This window comes from Apodemus sylvaticus, chromosome 8 (assembly GCF_947179515.1).
Source record: "Apodemus sylvaticus chromosome 8, mApoSyl1.1, whole genome shotgun sequence".
Taxonomy (NCBI): Eukaryota; Metazoa; Chordata; class Mammalia; order Rodentia; family Muridae; genus Apodemus; species Apodemus sylvaticus.
In genome coordinates, this window is record NC_067479.1 from 88,104,902 (window position 1) to 88,125,687 (window position 20,786).

Here is a 20,786-nt window from a genome sequence, read left to right on the forward strand (position 1 = left end):
AGCTCCCAAGATAATATCAACTATTGCTGCTGCTTTTGGTTGGCTCTCAGAGGTTAAAGGCAAGTCCCTACTTTTGAAGACAGTACACACTTTGGACTCAGGACTCAGCTGGTTCTGACCTTAGAGCTCTTTCCTGTGGTCTAGCTTTGACAGTACCAGAAGGTGCTGTATAAGCTGCCAACGGAGGGAAATAATCAAGAGTCCTCCCCCGTGACAATGCCCACGGATGATGATGACACTGGCTGGTATGGCCAGTTGTGCTTTAGGTACGATGGTGGCACTGCTATCATGGCAATAACCAAACAAGTCTAGTTGGTCTTAAGGCCTACTCAAATGGAGGAAAGTCATGCCAGATACTAGATACCAGTTACCCAAGGCTAGTGAGGTCATAGACTGTCACTTTACTAGGCCCACATAGTTCCCAATTGGGGATTTTAAAATTTATAAATAAGTGTAGCCACAACTGGTCATAACACAGAGATAACTGAACTTGAGGTGCCAAGATACAACAGATCTGTCTATAAGACAACCCCCACCCCTAAGGTTAAGGCAACATTACAGAAGGTGATGAAACATTGGAAGATCGAGAGAACCAGGAAAAGGAAACCTGCTGTGAGGTTGTATCTCCTAGGAATACCAAGTAAATTATACCTGTGATAACTTAATAATATGGCTGACTTAACAAGAACTGAATGATGGCACTACCAATAGATGTGCTAATATGGAAGGGTGGAGTCAGTCCCACAGGGCCCCACCGCTGGACAAAGAACTACAGGCAATGATTGACTGCTGAGGGGGAGAATTGGTTTTTCCCAGGAATGAGCCCTCTAATTGGTTATCCAATACTGAAATAATTAATAAACAAATTACACTAAGTTAACTCGGCAGGCTGTATTTATATATTTATGCATTTACATACTCATGTATAACAAGAAAAGGAGGCTATCAATCTGAGAGAGAGTGAGGAGAAATACACAGGAGAGGCTAGAGAGAGAGGATATGGGAGGAAAGGGAAGGGGGCAAGTAACTTAATTAAAAATCTTTAAAAGTTTAAACCACTGTTCTGTAAACGGCCTCCCCAAGAGATGTAATATAACTTTACTCCTGTTTCTCTGGCCACTGCAACACAGCAGAGCAGTGAGCATCTTTGGTTTCTCTAATCCAGCTTCTCTCATCTACTCAAACCTACCCTGTGGCATCCTCTATCACCTGGGACCCTCCCTTAGACAGACCTGTGCTGGCTATCCTGCTTTTGTTGGTATTTGGCTCCAGTCTCCTTAACCATTCTGCAAAAGTTTTATTCATCAGAATAGAGAGTATGGAGACGGGAAGGAAACCCCCACGAGGCCCTTCTGCCAAGGACCCACAGATCTTCCTTCTCCCAACCGTGCCTCCAGCTGAAGGCTTTCTCCTCAATATCTATGTCAACATTAAGTAGAAAAAAACACAGTGATAAAAATTCCAGGTCATAAAACAAGGCTAGAACATGAAGGGGAGATGCCATGGTTACTTCACCTTCCCTGAAAGTATGACAAATGACTCTGACCCTCCCAAATGACGTCAGAGCACAGGGAACAAGACAGACCTGTGAGTACTCAAAGGCATCAGCTTTCTCGTTCTAACAAAATCTCGTCTTGTGCAAGCCCTGGGTCCCATCCCTGCCCCAAGACAGAGGGCAGGCAGGAACAGAGTGGACCTGTAAGATAAAAATGTCAGCTCATCTACCAAGGCAAAACATCAGAATCCATCAGACCTCTACCAGAAGTCAATAGAGAATAGAATGGTATATTTCAAGCCCTGCAAGCAAATAAACACCAACCAAGATTGCTGTGCCTTGCAAAGCTGTCTATACAATTGAGAGAGAAATGGAGACGTTTCAAGGCAAGCACAGGCCAAAGCAGCTAGTGACCCACAGCACTGCAGAAGATGTTTAAAGAGACACGGCACACAAAAAAAGGAAGGAAGGAAGACTATAAAAACAGCTCAGCAAAAGCTTGTGAGAGATAGGGAAGCCACAGAGAACTTGGAAGGAATCCATCATGCCTGGCACAGTTGGCCTCCAAAACCCCAAGGACTAATGGGCACAGGACAAAACACCCCAAGAAAAGCAACCAGTAAAATGGCAGACGCACATTAGCTGAGTGGATTAAAAAACTCCATCCAACTATCTGATGCCTCCAAAAACCATATCTGACTAGAAACCACCACCACAGACTGGGGATCAAAACAAATAAGGGATGAAGACAAGCTGATGTAGCTGTTCCAGTCTCTAACAAGACAGACTTCAGAAGGAGAATAATCATAAATGCAGACACGGGACTGCAGAGATGGTTCAGCAGTCAAGAGTGGAGGACATGAGAGTGGTTTCCAGCATCCACAGCATAGCTTATAACTATCCATAATTCGAGTTCTGGGGGACCCAGCTCCCTCTTCTGGCCTCCACAGGGATCAGGCACATATGAAGTGCACATACATAGACGCAGGCAAAACACTCAAATTTAAAACAACAACACAGCTGCTTTTAAGCACCAGGGCTTCTGATTTCATAAACACCAGTGGGCATAGAAGGCCAGACAGGTACTGATATAGCAGTAATGAATGACAGACACCAATACCCCATTCCCATTGCTAGACAGCCATCCAGACTAAAAATTAACAAAGAAGCTTCAGAATTAAACTATATAATAGACCAAATGGACTTAACAGATGTCTACAGGATATTCCATCCAACAGTTACAGAATATAGATACTTCTCTGAAGACAATAGAGCCCTCTAAAATAGACAAGGGACTGGAGAGATGGTTCAGCAGTTAAAAATACATTCTGCTCTTCTAGGGGACACAGCTTGGATTCCCAGCTTCCATCTGTGACAGCACATGACCATCTGAGAGCCTGGTCTTTAGCATCTTTAACAAGGGATGTGGCACTCGCTTCAGGCCTTCATGGGTACCCCATGCATGTGGTACACAGACATTCACACGGGCAAAGAACATAAAATAGATCAGATTCTTTTGGCCTCAAAATTTTTAACAGATACAAAATTAATCAAAATAATGTTTTCTATTTCATAAAGACTGTAGGGAAATAAAATAGAAGGAAATTATAAGGGAGACCAGAGTAAGTGTGTAAATACCCAGAAGCCCGCGGATACACTCTTGAATGAATAATGTATCATTGAGGAAGCCTAGTAGAAAATTTAAAGATTCCCAGAGTCAAACAACAATGAAAGCACAACTTACTAGAACTCGTGTGACACAGCGAGGGCATTCTAAGAATAAAGCTTACTGTATGATTACATTAAAACAAAATAAAACAAACCATCTCAAGGCCAGGTTGGGTGTGCACCCTGCTAATCCCAGCAGTTAAAGGCAGAGGCAGGTAGATCCCTGTGAGTTTGAGGCCAGCTCTGTCTACATAGTGAGTTTCATGTAACCTGTGGCTACACAGTGGAGGAGGAGTTAGAGGAGGAGGAGGGGAGGAGGATCCAATCTGAGGCTAGGAGGTGGTTCAGTAGGTGAAGTGTTTGCTGCACAAGAGTGACGGGCTAAGTCTGGATTGTTAGCACTCAACATCCAGGAATGGAGTCACAAGTTATAATCCTAGAGCTGTGAGGGTGCAATCTTGTGGGTCCCAGGAACTTACCAGCCAGCCAGTCTAGTGAGAATACTGAGATCCATGTTCACGGACGGACTCTGTCTTAAAAAATTAGAGGTGGGAGGTGATGGAGGATGACTCTTGGCATCAGTCTGGCCTCCACACATGCAGGCAAAGAAGAGTGCAACACACACACACACACACACACACACCACTACCACCACCACCACAATCTCAAATGACATTGTGTATATTTCAAGGTCTTAAATAAAAAAAAAAACACAAGACAAATCTCAAAGCAAACCTGTAACCAGCATTATATGCTTAATGGGGAAAACCAAAGTATTTCTTCTACAATAAAAATGAGACGGGATGTTACTTTCTCCACTCTGATTTAACAATGCTTGAACTCTTACCTAGAACAAAGCAAGAAAATAACATAAATGATACTTTTAGGAAAGAAATTGTCTCCATTTACAGACAACATGATCCCATATTTAAAAGACACCAAAGAGATCAATAGAGGTTAAGAACACTTGCCTCTCTTACAGCAAACCCAGGATTGGCTCCCAGCACCCACATGGTGACTTGAAACCATCTGTAACCCCAGTTCCAGGGGACTTAAAGCTCTTTTCTACTCTGCAGGCACCCCCCCCACACACACACACATAACATGCACACGTGTGAACATTCATGCATACAAGCAAACTTCCAAACATATAAAATTAAATCTTAAAAAAAGAAAACACATGCCGGGCAGTGGTGGCGCATGCCTGTAATCCCAGCATTCTGGGAGGCAGAGGCAAGCAGATTTCTGAGTTCAAAGACAGCCTGGTATACAGAGTGAGTTCCAGGACAGCCAGAGCTATACAGAGAAACCCTGTCTCGAAAATACCAAATCCAAAAAAAAAAAAAAAAAAAGAAAAAGAAAAGAAAAAAAGAAAAAGAAAAAGAAAACACACTAATAACTTTTCTAGACATCTATAATAAACTTGCCAAGGGAGAAATTAGGAAGAAAAATGATGCCATTCACAGAATCAAAAATAATGGAATTAATCCTGACAATAGCTGTCTTACCTAAAGTGGAACATAGATTCTATGGGGTCCCTTTGAAATCCCAATGATACTTTCTTAAAGAACAACAACAACAAAATCTAAAATCCACATGGAAGCAAAAAATGAAATAAAAATAAAAGTCTGGTTGGTCACAGCAATGCTAAGCTGAAGGAGGGGTGCTACAGGTACCCCAGTGCCCACTCTCGTTACACTACAGAGCTATAATAGTAAAAGCAGTATGGCTATGGCAGAAAAACAGACCAGTGAATAAAGCAAAAGACCCAGGAACAAACCCACACACTTACAACCATGTAATCGTTAACAAAGTTGTCAGAAACTACACGTTGGAAAAATCCCCTTCAATACGTAACGGTGTTGGGGGAAACTGGATAAAACATCCTATACAAGCCAGGCACAGCAACTAAAATCCTAATCTAGTAAGCCTCATTAAATCTAAATCCTCTGGTGGCAAATCCTGATGGATTCACCATTGAAACTGGGGAGACACTTATAATTACATCTTTTCCTCACATTATCCCCATCTAAAAGGGCCTAACTCTTTCCTGCTTCCTCTCTTCCCCCTCCAACCCAGAAGTCCTGTGATTGGTGCCTTTATTCATTAGAGGATTGGTTCACAAGAAGTTACCTGAGCACGACTCACTCCTTGTCTGCAGCCCCTTCCAGGAGAGCGGAATTAGCATCAACATACAAACAGCACCAGGCCCATCCTCAGCAAGAGGTGGTAATGTAAATCTATAACCCTGGAACTGTGAAGGTGGAGATAAGAGAATCCAGATAGTCTCAGAAATTAGTAAGCCCCAGGTTCAATGAGAGGCTCTGTCTCAAAGGGGAAAAAAAATAAATGGTAAGATTCTGGATGCTGACCTCTGACCTTCACAGACACATCCACAGGCAAGTGTGCTCATGCACACACACACACACACACACACACACACACAAATAATAAACACGAGTAGTAGAGGCAGGTTGCACTCTAGGTCTGAGCCCTGCCTCCATGTAACCACAGGCCATGCCTCTCCATCTACTCCCCCAGTTTGTCCAGCACCTGGGGCTTGCGGCCTCTGCAAGCTGCTTCTGGGGCCTGTTGCTATGGGTGTTACAATGTGATGCTCTGAGGTTCTTTTACAACAGGGTCCAATCCAGGTAGGACATTTCCAACCTGAGGCTTCATATAGCACAACAAATGTGGACACTCTGTGTTCCCCCCAAAATGCTCCTCCTTTTCTTCTCATAGCACAGCTTGATACCTGGAGACTTGAACATGAGGCCCTGAGGGCTGGTCAAGCTGCAGGGTTAGGCAGACAGATGGCAGGGCACAACAGGACTCAGCAGAGGTGGGAGCATCAGGTAACAGTACCGATTGTCAGTGAACCTCGTCAGCCAGAGGAAGGCAGGCTCCAGCACTACATGGGTCCCAGTGGAGAGCAGCTACACTACACAAGGCCTCCAGTCACAGAGGCGCGCAGGGCAGGCCTGGTTCTGGAAGAAAGGCCAGGAGAGAGAAGAAACTACAAACAGGTTGAGTAGAACAGAGGCTCTGTATCCACCAGGATCTGCACACAGGGGTTACACAAACTGACCTTTATTTGTTGTACTGAAGTCTGTTTTGTTTTTGATACAAAGTAACATTTTAGTACAGCATGTCCCACCTGTCAGATCCATACCTGCCCCCTTGCTGAACACTGAACAGGGCCTATGACCAGGGAGATAGCCCCTGTCCTGTGACTGTGCAGAGTAAGACCTTGAGAGTGGTCTGCGGTTCTTCTCAGTTGTCTGAGCTAGAAAATGTGTGCCTGTAAGGCACAGAACAGCCTTGAGGGCTGCAACTGTCTCTCTCGCGCCCCTTAAACAGCCGTGCAAGAAAATATATCCCTTTTAAAAAAAAGTCAATAATGGCCAACTACAATCTAATGTCTAGAATTATAAAGAATAAAATGAAATCAAAGATTTCTTGCTAGTAAAATGAAATGTTAGGAACAGTATTAAAATATAGGTCCTACCCCAATGACACACGGAACCCAGTACAGTACCTATTAACAGGACACACAATTGAAGGGACTGAATCAGCTCTTTAGCACATAGGTCTGACATCAGAAGTGCAGCTGAGGGGGTACGGGGGGGGGGGGGGGAGTGCGGGGGCGGAGGATGAGAAAAATAGATTGCAAAACAAAAACGAAAACCCAGCAAAGAATGGGAGCGTCCTTGTGGAATCAGGCTGAGAATGTTGTAATCAAGATGTGATAGCTCCCAGGATTCCTTCTTCCGACTCTGACCATTGTACCCACTAGAAGCTCTTGTTTCAGAGTCTGTGACATGGAGAATTTTAAGTCAGAAAGGGCTGCTACACCCACACCAGTGTAAGGGCTACCTTGTAACCTTGCACTGACAAAGGCAGCCTGCCTAGCATCTCAGACCCATGGGGAAGTAATGCGCCCCCTGCTGAGGAAGTCTAGGACTAACTAGAATGTGATGTTTAAATAGAAACTGCAGCTGGAGAAGAAACAAGAGGCCAAGGAGGCAGGAGAAAGGCCTGAGAGGTGAATCTGCAAGAACGCTGACGCTGCCTTCCCAGTGAGGGAGGGCTGCGGTGCAACATGGCCACACCAAGGCACTGGTTCCGGTACCAACAGTGGTCTGAGCACCTGCAGTTGTGATGTCTTCCAGGGGAGGGGCCACCGAGAAGCAGGAAGTCTGTCAAAGCTCTGGTCCCACTGACAGGGACCTCCTGTAGCAAAGCATCCCCTACCCCACAACGAGGTTCCAGAATTGTCCTGCTCAGGACAGTAACCTCAAACCAACAGGGAGGAGTAACAGAGGGGTCGGGATGAGGGACTGGGCACCGACGACATGGAGCCATTCAAGTAAACATAGACAACCAAATACTTAGAAAAGGCTTGTAAACTTGTGATCAGGAAGGTCCTGGGCACAGCAGCACCTCTGCTGGGCTGGCTACGGGAGGGTCAAGTCTTCTGTGTTTCTGCTTTTTTTTTTTTTGTTTTAAAGCGCACATGTGAGTAGTGCTGTCCACCAGCTGGCCCGAATCTTTGTGGCTCTCCGTCTAACGAAGGAAGTGTTCCTGGAGTCCTGGTTCTGGGTCCTTCCTAGCTTGTCCATAGACAGACAGACTCCTACTGGCTGGAAAAGAGCCAGCCAGCTCTCCGCACCCACGGGCATGGCGGCGCACAGCTTGCTGCTAGGGTGGGCAAGCCGGGATCCACAGGACTTTATTTTGCTCTTGACTGACCATTGCCAGGATCTGAGTGCAAATGCTGGACAGGGCTCCACCCTGGACGACCCCTGCAGAGAAGTGCACCAAACACAAGCGGGTTAGGCCAGCTCTAAGGAAGACCTTCCTGCCCACTAAGGGAAACACATGGACAGGGCCTGGCACGCGCGTGCTCCTGCTGCCTGTGTGGGCTTCTTCTTCACCCCCCCCCCCATGCCTCTCCTGCTTTCAGCAGGAACCTGGGCAAAGGAGAAACCCCAGTCACCTGCTCACAAACTGCCCGGGGTAGGAGGGGCAGAGGCTGGGGGTAGGAGGGGCAGAGGCTGGCTCGCCCGTTCTGGGGACTAGAGAAGCGGCCTGGGGGCCTGTTAGGAGGCAGGGGGTCAGGCTGCAAGGGACAGACTAGAGGTGAGGGAGGACCTGGTTGGCAGGCTAGCGCTACTCCAAGGCACAGGGAATAAACCTCAGAGAGCCAGGTACATTTAGAATGTAACAAAGCTTATGTAATTTTGCTTCTGTTCAACCTAATTTAAAAACAAATCAGTATATATAGTTTGGAGGGTTTTTTTTTCTCTTTTAAACCTTTTCCTTTTTCTATTGGTCTTCTGGTCTGTGATAAGCTAGAAATGATAATGAGACAAGACCAGGGTCTCTGGAAATGCTCAACTAGACCGAAGCCGACATTACTGGTCCACCTGGGTCCACCACCCCAGCCTGTCTGGGGTCACTGTGATCATGTAGCTGGCTGTTTGTCCTGAGCGGGCTCCTACTGCATGTTGTGGTCAGACCATGTCCAAAGGCTGGTTTGTGGAGCTCTGCCACCTGGAACAGCTCTGACCCTGGCCTGACTGTCTGTAATGAAGGGTTTGGGGTAACTTAGCTCAGCCTGTCTGCAAAAGTGGCCCTGATGTCATTCTTAGGAATGTCACCTGAGGAAAGCCCCTGGCTGGCTGGGCTCAGACACACTTACCTGTGAAGTACCTGCTGTACTCCTGGTCGATCTTCTGTGCTGTTTCAAATTGCTCTTTGGAATGCCTCTGGGTCACCTTGTCCCTCAGGTAGACAGGGTCTCTCTGTTCCCTGCAGGAGCAGGCAGAGAACTAGGATGAGTCCTGAACCTACCCCTGGGTCCCCTCTTCCTTCCTTGGTCCAGGGTGTCAGGAGTCTCCATGAAGACAGGTATTGGCTAGATAGGGCAGGGGATCTAGGGAGTTCCCCCGAATCAACAACCTCTAGGCTGTATGGGGAACTGTGGACTGACAGGGAATCTGGGCGCCTCAGGACCCGGGATAGAAACAGAGCTGGCAGAGATACTAGCTGACTCCAAACACTGGCACCAGGAGCTCACCAGCACAGAAATGCCAAGCAGAGAGGGAGCCTCGGTGAGTGCGGCCGAGCTGGACTTAGCTCAGGCGACCCCAGTGCCTCTGGCCTGCTGCACTGAGAGGAAAGGGAGCTCTGCTGACAGAGCCAGCCATACTCTGGAAGTGTGGCTGTGCCCAGCTTGGCACATGGGTCCTGGGTCTGAGGGGAGGCCTATTGCTCCAGTACCGGGCCCACCCCCATCCCTGGCAGGAAGCCTGCGGGCCCAGACACCCACTTGATGTGCTTGGCGCTCTTGTAGCGGATGAAGATGACAATGGGGTAGATGTGCATGTGGTGCAGCCTCTCGATGGCATGTGGGGCGATGTCCAGGAGACAGTGACGGTTCTGAGGGACAGTGACAGACAGTGAGCACGGATGGCAGGGAAGAGGACCCACCCCATCCCATACGCCTCTACCTTCCTCTACACTCAAAAATACTAGACGTCAGCAAGGTTTCTGGAAGAACACGTAAGACAGGAAGGGAGGATTCACTGGGGGATCTCTCTCTCTCCCCACCTGCCGATGGCTACTGAGGTATGAGTGGGAACTGGCCAGCAAGCCACACCTCAATGTGGACACTTTCTAGGAGCCCCACCCTACCCTGGCCTCACAAATCTGTTTCATGGAACAAGAATGGGGAACTGTGGTGGGGGAGGGGAGCACACAGCTTTGCAGGGCTGTAACAAATAGACCCCATGAGTCCCTCAGCCTCCAGGGAGGGCTCAGCCTAAGACAAACCCTGCATAGAGCTCTCTCCACACTGACGGGTGTGTTTCCTAACTAAGCTTGTCCACATCAAAAAAGTAACGGGCATTGCCAACTCTGGGCGGCTCACACTGTCTGCGAGAGGGAACTGCAGACCTGAGCGGTAGCTGGGACGGCAGCGGTCAGAGGGCTGAGCAGCAGTGAGGCGTGCCGACTTTGCTAGCATGCCTTGCAAGCTAACTCGCTCCCTGGCATATGGACTCCAGGATGTCAATAGCATGGAGAGACACTCTTGGCCTTATGGTGTCAGGGACTGGGTGGGTGGCTCTCTGTATCCATGTGTTCAGTGACCCATCCAAGCATGGTCTAGAAGGCCTCCCCAGAGTGTAAAGCTCTCCTCAGCACCCCTCAGAAAGCAGAGCTGTGTGTACCCACAGTGCTGCTAACACCTAGGTCCTTCTCAGGAATCTGTGTGTTAGTGGTGAAGGCAGAGACTCTGGAGTATCCAGGAGGATGAGGCCAAGTGCAGAAGGCTAGACAGATGAGCTAGCTGAGACTTAAGAGCCAGGGCACAGGGTTCCAGATACCAGAGGAGCTCAGTCCTTGGGCCAAAGCCCTAGGTACCTTTTCTGTGATCTCCTTTATTGAAGCCACAGTGGTAACATCAAAATGGCCACTCCTCCGCTTGTAGTCCACAAACAGGCAGTCTTTGACACCCCGCTCAATGGCTTGCTGGGAGGCCTTCATCACCTCTGAATGGTAAGATACAAAAGTCAAGGTGCTGGGTACACAGGAGGGCCCCAATGCAGACAGCACAACTGAGCACAGACACCCAAACTACTATCAGCTCTCCTGGAGAGAACAAGGGGCCACAGGTGGGTCTGTCTCCAGTAAGGCCCTTAGGGTCTTAGGGTCAGTAAGAACCTTAGACTCTGTATGCCAATTACTCTGCATGGCCAGGAAGGCAGATAAATAGGGGCAGACATACCCAGTGGGCACAGGGGCATCCCTTACCAAGCGGGCATCTGCAGAACTTGCCAGGTGCCTCATTTACCAGCATCTCTTTCACCACATCCAATAAAGGTCCCAGGATGAGGACAGGCCGAAGAGAGGTACAGTCCACTTTCTGGACCCGCTGATAGGCCAGGCTCACTGAGTCTAAGAGAGAGGGGGACAGGTCATGGGCCCAGCCTGGACAGAAGAAAGCAGAACTGGGCAGCCATGCCCTGACCTTGTTCATCCACATAGGCCCACCTGACCTTACTCACCTGGGCACGTCTGTCTTCTTTTTCTCTCAAAACTAGGCCAGGGATAGTGGCCAGCTAGCCTAGCTTTATCAGGGCCAGTTCTACATCTCAGGCTCACCAGAGTATGACTGCTATGAAGTCACTCAGGAGTTCCCTCTGCCTCTGAGGACCCAGGTCTGCCTCAGTCATCCCATGCCCACCACATCCACTTCATGTTGTTCTCCGCTCACTTGAGACACAGCTCCAAGGGTCAGAAGCCACAAGACATAGACAAGAAGGATAGAGGTGATGAGGTACATCTTTGGCCCCTGCCCAGAGACCAGAAGAGGTGGTGCTCTGAGCCAGCTCTGCCCATACAGACTGGAAATGTCTAAGCCGGAAGACAGAGGGGACCTGGGTTTTGAACACAGGACCACTTCCCCTGGGCTGCCCACCAGGTCAGAGTGTATGTTGCAGATGGATGAACTTTCTGTGAGGCTTCAGCTGCTGGTCTGGTTTAGCTTTAGTAATCAAGCCACCTTCCTAGTTAACCCAATGTGAACCCTACCCTCAGACCCACAAAGTTCTCACAGGAAGCTTGGTCAGAAAGCTAGCCAGCAACTGCACTCCTAGAGACTCCCGGACGGTGTACACTGGCTTCTCAGAAATACAGAAAGATACAGTGCCTGGTGTCTGCCCTTCGGAAGCTCACCCTAACTGGGCCCCCAAGGAGGGCAACACCAGATACCCAGACAAATGCTACATGAGGACTCCTGCTATGAGAGTGAAAAGTTAGGGCATGCTGAGGCGAGATGCCTCAAGCTGGATGAGGTCAGGCTTAAGATGGCGGCAGGGAAGAGCAGGCTGGAAGAAGACGGGAGGTGACTGTAACAGGTAGATGTGGGGAAGCCAGGACTCTGTGGGGTCTGCACACCTCTGTGGGGGGCAGTGGCACAGCGTTCTGGAAACACAGACACCCATGTACAGAGACCAATCCCAAGGGCAGAACAAAGATTGAGTGCCGCCTTGTCTGAAATCGCCCATCTATGGACTTGCTTATGACGCTGGGACCAATTAGTCTACTACATTCATGACCTTGGAACACCCACACACTTTCTCTTTTAAACAATTAGAGGCACAGATATAACCAATGTTGTTGATGTATCCCTCCACACTAGCCTCCTCAGACGCTGCCATTATGTTGGAAGAATGTCTTTCCAAATGATACTAATTACTGATTTTATACACTGAGGAAAAAAACTCTAGTAAATATCCCCCCCATGTTTGTGTGTGTGTCATGTGTTGCTAACATCCAACAAGAATTACATGATACCATAAAAGGCTTGTAGCTCCATCTCCCTCTCAGATTATTTCTGAAAGGCTTCACAGGAAGTCATGTCCCTCTCTTGAGGACTCTGCAATATTCCATGCACAGGTAAAATGTAAACTTGGGCAGAGAGCTGCTGTCACGACATTGGACCTCAGGCGACTGCACAGGCTATACCCATAGCAAGTGAGACAAAACTGGAGTTTAGGGTATTCACAGCAGCCACAACCTGAAGAGCCAAACTGCAGTGGAAAGGGAGGGGCGAGGACTTGAGTCCAGGAAGCTGACCATGCAAGCATGAGTCCTGACCTCACGTCCCGGGGACCCATGTGAAGAGCCGTGGCCACCTGGCTATAACCACAGCCCTGTGGGTACAGAGGTCTGAGGGCTGCCAGCCTAGCTCCAGGTTCAGCGAGAGACCTTGTCTCAGAGAAATAGATTATAGATTTCTCTGACCTCTTTTGCATGCATGCTCAACAATAAACACGCATGTGCACATGCCATACATGCTTTACTCAGGCAACAATTTCCCCAGCTGCTTGTGCAGCATTTTTCTAATTGTGCATGATGTGTGTGTATGTGTGTGTGTGTGTGTGTGTAGGGGGAGGGCATGCATGCCATGTGTGTGCATAGAGATACCTATATCTCCCCACTCACAAATAAATACAAAGAACATTTAAAAAATAAAAATCTAAGTCTAAATTAGAGGTGTCTCCAGAAGCATTTGCCAAATTCCAAAGCTCTATGAAACGAGAAGCTGAATGTGTAAGAAGGGCACAGAACTGCAGAGCAGTGAGGCTGAGACCCAGGCGCCAGCTCCAGGGTGAACTGCACACAGCACAGAAGCTACAGTCCGGCCCGAGGTCAGCTCAGCCTCTCCCTGGACATAGGCGGCCACCAGTGCTGGCACCTGAGGTGCCGCTGGAAGGCTTAACTCTCAGCCTTAACATTCTGCATTCTTGAAAGTTCAACTGACAATTTCCAGGCACGTTTACGAAGCAGACTGAAGCAGGATGGAGCAGAGCAAAGATGACTCAGAGTCGCCCAGTCAGGACAGCTGCCAGGCAATCCTCACCAGTGCTGAGTCTTATTATGACAGACAACAAGATCTGTGCAGTCTTGGCAGGAGAACGGCAGCCTATTACAAATAATCAAATGGAAACTCTGGCACTAGATAAGGCAATTTCTGAAATTAAGACACTGGCGAGCATGGATGAGCTGGGCAGAGCGTAGGGCAGAGTCCTCAGGAAGGAGCCCGGCCGACTGAAGCAGGGAGAGGAATGGGGCCAGAAAGACCGGGAAAGCAGAAGACAGAGACCAACAAGATCTGGTCAGAGAACCAAGACACCAAAGAAGCAGCTTGAAGGAAATGATGGCCTAGTACTTTCTCTAACATAAGCTGAAGACCTCAGCACAAGAAGGAAAGCATGCCTGGGCAGCCAAGCGAGGCCTGATACCAGGATCGAGACAATGCCCAAACCCCCTGGGCCTAGGCCACGTTACCTTAAACATGAAAACATTGGTGGCAGCACTCATAGAAACATTATCTAGTACGTCCAAATGTGCTCCGAGAGCTGGCTTACTTCCTGGTCCCAACAATCTATGACTATTACCTTTCTAGAGAGGTAAAGTTCTCCTGAGTTGTCTGGGAAAAGCTTAAATGTCATCACAAGTGTCCCCATCAGAACACAGAATTTTGAGGCACACACAGGGGAGAAGGGGATAGGAAGGAGCAAAGAGAGGTTTCGAGACAATAGTGATGTGCCCAGAAGCAAAAGAATGTTGGCAGCCACTGCTCAGAACCAACAGAGGTTAGGAACAGACCTTCCATTACAGCTTTGCAGGGCAATGGCGACTGCTGGCACCTTGACTTTGATCTGTGGCACTGGTCTTGGACATCTGGCTTTCAGAATGAATATGCATGGTTTTAAACTATAGTAATTTGTTACAGTCGCCATAAATATACCCCCTTGCACTGTGTGTGTGCCTGCATGCATGCTCTCGTGTATATGTACACTAGAAGCTGACATTGGCTGTCTTCCCTGCTAGCTCTCCCATGCATTTACATAAATGTTGGGGATCTGCACTCTGGCCCTCCACACGTGCCAGGTAAAGCACTGGCTTTCCTTGTGGAGCAACTTGTCAGCTTTGAACAGCATCTTTTGAATTGTGCATGCCATCTGTGTGCATGGGCAAACATGCCACGAGTGAAGGTTAGAAGAAACATTCAGAGTTAGTTCTTTCCTTTCACCTTTATGTGAGATCAAGGAAGTGTCCAGGCTTCCTCCGCAAGCTCCTTTACACACTGAGCCATCTCTTTTAGCTTTTAGAATGGTAATTAAAAGTTCTTAAATAAAATGCAGTCCATCCTTTGCATTAATAGTTTTGAGTTCATGGATTCAATCAACTGGAGATAGAAATATTCAAATCAGGTCTTATAAGTAACCTAGAGCACTTAAGTATATGAGAGATGAACTTAGGCCATATACAAACCCCGTCCCAGTGATTCATGAGTTACCAGGACACCTATAGATGTGGGTATAGCGTGGAGGCTTGGTACCAACCTCCCGACATACCACAATGTGCCTGTGAATGCTAACTTAAGATTCTATCCAGAAGGGCAAAGTGGTAAAACACCACTGGACAAAACGGAGAAAATGCATCCCCAAGTACACTAAGCATTCCTAGAAGTGCTGAAGAAGAGCAGAAAGATGACAAGATCAGACAGACAGACGGACGGACGGGCGGGCGGGAGGGATGAATAGCAGCAGGAGAGGTGAAGAAGAACTGTGAATGCAGCCAGTGCACTAGCTGAGGTGACCACAGGAATGGTACGGAAGCTGGGGTGCTGGTGAGTGGAGGGGCGGGGCCAGCCCACGAGATGTCCTCGGCCATCAGTCAGAGGTAGGTGGTGAAGGCCACTGAAATCCCCAACAGACTACAAACTAAAAACTGGTAAGGTAATAGAAATACTTGATTATTCCCAAAGTAGAGCAAAAGGATAGACAAGGGTATAAGGAAGGGGTGATCACAAAGAAAAGACAGGGTCACTTGCAGGGACACTTCAAACATCCTGATTACACAGTGATAGAAGATTTGTGCTGTGCTCACATTCCGGTCCACCACTTACCCACACTTGTGACTCAGGGCACACTTGGAAACAACAAGTTAAAACACCACCTGCCACAGTAAGTGAAATAAAAGCACCCTGCCCTACTCTGCCCCTCCCCAGCTCACCCCACCCTGCCCTGCCCTGTCCTGTCCTGCCCAGCCCCACCCTACCCTATCCCAGGAACAGTAAACAAAACTACAAGGAATGAACTCTGGTGGCCAGAAAGAGGTCAAGTGGGTGGAGACTAAGCGAGAGGAAATAGGATTAGAAATGAAAACATCACAGATTGCAGATTGTCCAAAGAGGCCATCACTGGAAATAAGACAGTTTTTTTCAGTGACAGAAGGGTCGCGGCAGGAAAATAGAACAATCCAGAAGGCATCTGGTATAAAAACCAGTTCCAAATGAGAGGTGAGGCTAGAGAGATGGCTCAGTGGTTACTAGACAGGGGTCCTTCCAGGTTCCCCGTCACCACGTGTGGCTCGAAACCATCTGTAACTCCAGCCCTCTGGGAGATCTCACACCCTCTTCTGGTCTCTGTAGGCACATCACACACGTGGTGCACATAGTACATTCGAGTAAAACACTCATACACATACAAAATAAATATTTAAAAGATTTTTTTTTTAAAATAATCAGTGTAGACCTTCCACAGAACTGATACGGACACACCCACCAGCCCCTTACTGAGCACATGAGAGATGGCGCCTGTGGAATAAAGAAGTGGGCGTCTGAGAGCATAGCCCAAAAGAAGGAAGGGGGCGGGAGTGTGGACCCGGTTAAGAACCACAAGAGAAACCTCGCAGCAACATGACAGCAACTTACTCTGCTTATGTCAGGATGTTTCAAGCTTTAGAGGTAAAAAGGGGAGGCGAGGCCAACATTGTCACGGGAAGATAAGCCTTTTACGTATTTTTAAACACACATGTAACATTTATATGCATACAATCCCACACTAAAGCTATAGGTTGTACAGAAACTGAGAATAGACTAGGACTCCCTGTGGGCTGTGTCTATCAGCTGGCCTGTGGAAACCAACAGGGAACAGTCAGCATGCTTAATTTGTTTGTTTGTTTTGTTCTAGGTTTTTTTGTTTTGTTTTGTTTTTTGAGATAGTGTCTCACTAGGTAGCCCCAGCTGACCTGGTTATGTTTTATGTAGACCAGGCTATCCTTGAATTCAGAGATCTACCTGCCTCTGCCTCCCAAATGCGGAGATTAAAGGCATGCACCACCAAGCCTTTAAGAGCCTGGCAAGATCTTCATCTAAAAGATGAGAAGGAAGGAAAGGAGGAGGGAGGAAAGAAGAAACCCATCCCCACAGTCTACTGCCCGGGGAGAGGGGGCCCACAGCCTGTCTGCCCAGGATGGTGAGCACACACCCAGTCACAGGAGCCGTGTTGGTGACAGGGACCACTTACCTCTCAGGACCAATGGCCTCCTTCTAAAAGAGCCATCAGCCAGGAGAGTCTCTAACACTCCTAGTGCACAGAGCTCCAGCCTGCCTCAGCATCCTACTGGGAAGGATCCTGTGAGGATCACTGATGGGTGTGTGAATGAAGCAAGACCGGATGAGCCGTGGCCAGCACAAGCCAGGGGAGACATGCCTGGCGCAGAAACCACATCCGCTGACGCTGACCCGGGGCCTTGCGCTGAACTTGGAGTCTCACGGTTCAGCTGGCTGGTTGGCCGTGAGCTTTTGCTATGTGGACCCGAACTGGGTCCTTGAGCTCCCACAGAGAACACTTTACACAATGAGCTGTCTCTCCAGTCCCCAAACCCTTGCCGCTTTTGCCTTGCCTTTCTCCTTTCTGAAGCAGGACTGGAGGCCCAAATAAATATGGTGGCTGAGAAGGGACCTTGAGGATCCCTTCTCACAGGGCTGCACTGGCAGACCCTCAGGACCACCCTAGTAGCCGGAACGTCCACCAGCAGACAAGTATGGGAAAACTGCTAATTAAGGTCGAAGTCCCCCATGCCGGAAAGCCTCTGGGTTTGGCGCAATATGGGAGACTCCCTTTATGAGCACAGACCTTGTCTGGGGAATTCTAAGCCCTCCCCTCCCCCACCAGCCACATATGCCTCTGCCTGAGGAATGTCACGTAGCCTCAATAATCTAACAGGATCAATTTCCTTTCTCCTGATAAAACTTGTTCAAGCAGCACCTGAGATTCCTGAAAAGCTTCCCCATGTTACTGAGGTATGTTAGGTACCTTAAGCCTCCAGCCTATGACCTTTGCCCATCCTGGATGTTCCTACCCTCAGATCCCCAAAACTTTATAAGTCTTGAATCACCCTAAATAAAGTTGATCTGCCTCCTGACAGCGGGTCCCAGTGTGGTCATTCACAGCATATACTCACAGGGTTTTCAAACCCCCAGCAGGATGTCTCTGCTTCCCTTGCCTGTGTGGACCAAACTGGCCGATGGGGGCAGGGAGACCCACAGATAATAACCCAAAAGGTGTGTAAGCTGTGTGAAGTCTCATGGTGAAGCTTTGGTACCCTACCACCCCCACCCCTGGAGCCCATCGGAATGAGCCCAGCACTTACCTTCAAAGAGAGGAATGGAGTCATTGGAAAAGGTGTCCAGGGCCAGCAGGTCCTTGCCATCTTTGGACCCACTGCGTTTGTGTTTATGTTTCCTTCGGAAGAAGGAACGGCGAGCGGCTGCTGACAATGTCTTGGCTGTGTTGTCATCTTTGACCTCGGACATGCTAAGCCTCCTTGAGAACTCTTGGTCCATCCTGCAGTCACAGAGAATGACAATGCTGGGAGGACCACGGGAAGGGAGGAAGCTAGGTTCCCCCAGCTACCCTCAGGCCTCCCCAACACCATGGCAACAAGAAGTTTGGGGTCCAGCTTCAGAGCAGGTAAATTCCTACCAACAGGAAGCTCAAGGCAGGAAGCACCAGAGACACTGCTAGCTGTGCTTCCTGCCATGGAAAGTATAGACACTACAGTCTGGCCATGTGCCGTGCAACTGTATTTGCACGAGTGCCTAAAGAGAAACCCACAGATTTTAAGTGCAGATGAATGAATGGCTGAGGGCTGGGGGTGTAAGCAAGAGAGTGTGCTGTGATTTGGATATGAGTCCACATGCTGCAGGAGTATTAGAGTGCTGAGGTGTCTTTAAGAGACTGTGTAGATTGGTTAGGTCTCTACCCTCAGAAAGGATCCCCCAATAGCAGGTTGTTAAAGGAAGAGCTAGCCTGTTGTTGTAGCAGTGCTTGCTGTAGTGGTTTGAATAGGAACAGCCCCCAGAGACTCAGACTTGAATGCCTGGACATCAGGGCGTGGTACTTCTTGAGAGGAATTTAGGAGCTGTGGCTTTATTGGAAGAAATGCGCTCCTGCAGGTGGGCTTTGGGGTTTCAAAAGCCAAAGCTAGTCTCAGGGTCTCTCTTTCTCCCCCCCCCCCCTCTCTCTCTCTCTCTCTCTCTCTCTCTCTCTCTCCCTCTCCCTCCCTGTTGCCTGCGGATCCAGATATAGAACTCTCAGCTACTGCTCCAGCACCATGTCTGCCGGCATGCCACCGTGTGTCTCACCATGACGACAATGGACTAAACCTCTAAAACTATAAGCCAGCCCCAATTAAATGTTTGCTTTTATAAGAGTTATATGGTCATAGTGTTTCTTCACAACAATAGAACACTAAGGCACTTCCTGTTTGGCCATAGGATCTCTTCTTTCCTTCTGCTTCCCTACCATGTTGTGACGTAACCAAGGGCTTCGCCAGATGCTGGACAGATGAGGCCACCTGACTTCACACATTCAGCCCCCAGAACCAAGAGAAAAATAAAACCTCTTTTTCCTGTGAATTTCTCCGTCTCAAATATTTTGTTACAGCAACCAAAAACAGTCACCAGGTAACACAGGTAACAGTTAACTGGGTTTCTGTCAGGGGTTATGAACACACTTTGACATTAACTCTGGAGGAACTGGGATTGTGACCAGTTAGTGAAGTGCTTGCCTAGCACTCTCAGGGAACCACACAAACTGAGAGGAGTGGTACGCCTTAGAGATGGAGGCAGGAGAATCAGCTCAAGGTCACCTTGTCTACATAGCAAGTTTGAGTTCAGTCGGGGCTACATGAGGACCTATCCAATCTCTCTCTCCTCTCTCTCCCCCTTTCTCTCTCTCTCTCTCTCTCTCTCTCTCTCTCTCTGTGTGTGTGTGTGTGTGTGTGTGTGTGTGTGTGTGTGCCTGCGAGCCCGCGTGCCTGCCTGCCTGCCTGCCTGTAAGTAAATAAAATAAGGGTGGAGATGACTGCACATACTGTGAACATACAGGCTCCCATTTCAGTCACTTGGATAGACTCACGTGATGTAAGAACTAGCCTCATGACTGGAAGAAGAGATTAAGCATCTGGATCCGCCGTAATACTTCTGTACACTGACTACTGTGAGGAACAGCTTTCTGGGCAGTGATCTGGCCACATGGGCTGGAGTTGCAGCTCCCAAGGAGTCAGGTGAGTGGCCCCCTGTGAGGCAGGTCCCGCTCCACACTGGTTTGCCCTGTGGTCCCTGCCTGGAGATGGAGAAGACTTACACATATTTGCTGGGAATCTGCCCACGCTGCATCTTCTGGGCATTCTCATCCAGCTGCCAGGCCATCCAGGAGCCAAACATGCCCTGAGGCAACGTGTCATCCACATACAGGATGTCATCCTTCTTAAAACTCAGTTCAGGCTCCCCCTCTGCCAGACGGTCATATAGGGCCCTGGACCATGGAATAGAGAACACAGGTTGAAGAAGCCATTGGCAGCTGTCAGTATGGCCTCCAGACATCAGGAAGAAAAGGATTTGGGGGCATCCCAAAGGGGCCCCCTCACATACATTACAGAGCAGGATAGAGTAATCCTCTTTCCTTTCCTAATGCTAAGAGCTCATTTCCACTGGAAAAAGACTGCCTGCATGCTGTCCTTTCAAACAGACATTTTCTATCTGCCTGTCTCTGAAGTCAACGTCACTGTTTCCTGCAAACTGTCACCTCCCTAGGAAGGAAAACATGTCACTTTCCACCTGCAGAGTGAGAAGAGTATCACTCATGCAAGTTTCCATTGACTCCATGGTCTCAGGTTGTGGGACATGACAGATACCCCGAAACATTTAGAGAGGATGCCTGGTGCCATCCCACATCAGGACACCCACATAACT

At 48.6% G+C, this 20,786-nt stretch overlaps 1 protein-coding gene across 3 annotated transcripts in view; it reads right to left on the minus strand.

Annotated features, from left to right (window-relative positions):
* Nucleotides 1–6,791: 6,791 nt before the first annotated feature.
* The window catches only part of Dlg5 (discs large MAGUK scaffold protein 5), a 106,103-nt gene continuing 92,108 nt past the window's right edge, over nucleotides 6,792–20,786 (minus strand). For all 3 annotated transcript variants that reach the window (XM_052189884.1, XM_052189882.1, XM_052189883.1), the window contains 7 exons: nucleotides 20,179–20,349; nucleotides 18,182–18,375; nucleotides 10,982–11,125; nucleotides 10,592–10,719; nucleotides 9,498–9,607; nucleotides 8,868–8,977; nucleotides 6,792–7,968 (listed from right to left, as the gene is read on the minus strand). In XM_052189884.1, the coding sequence (XP_052045844.1) occupies nucleotides 7,865–7,968; nucleotides 8,868–8,977; nucleotides 9,498–9,607; nucleotides 10,592–10,719; nucleotides 10,982–11,125; nucleotides 18,182–18,375; nucleotides 20,179–20,349 (961 nt within the window). In that variant the 3' untranslated portion in view covers nucleotides 6,792–7,864. The remainder of the gene's footprint in view (nucleotides 7,969–8,867; nucleotides 8,978–9,497; nucleotides 9,608–10,591; nucleotides 10,720–10,981; nucleotides 11,126–18,181; nucleotides 18,376–20,178; nucleotides 20,350–20,786) is intronic.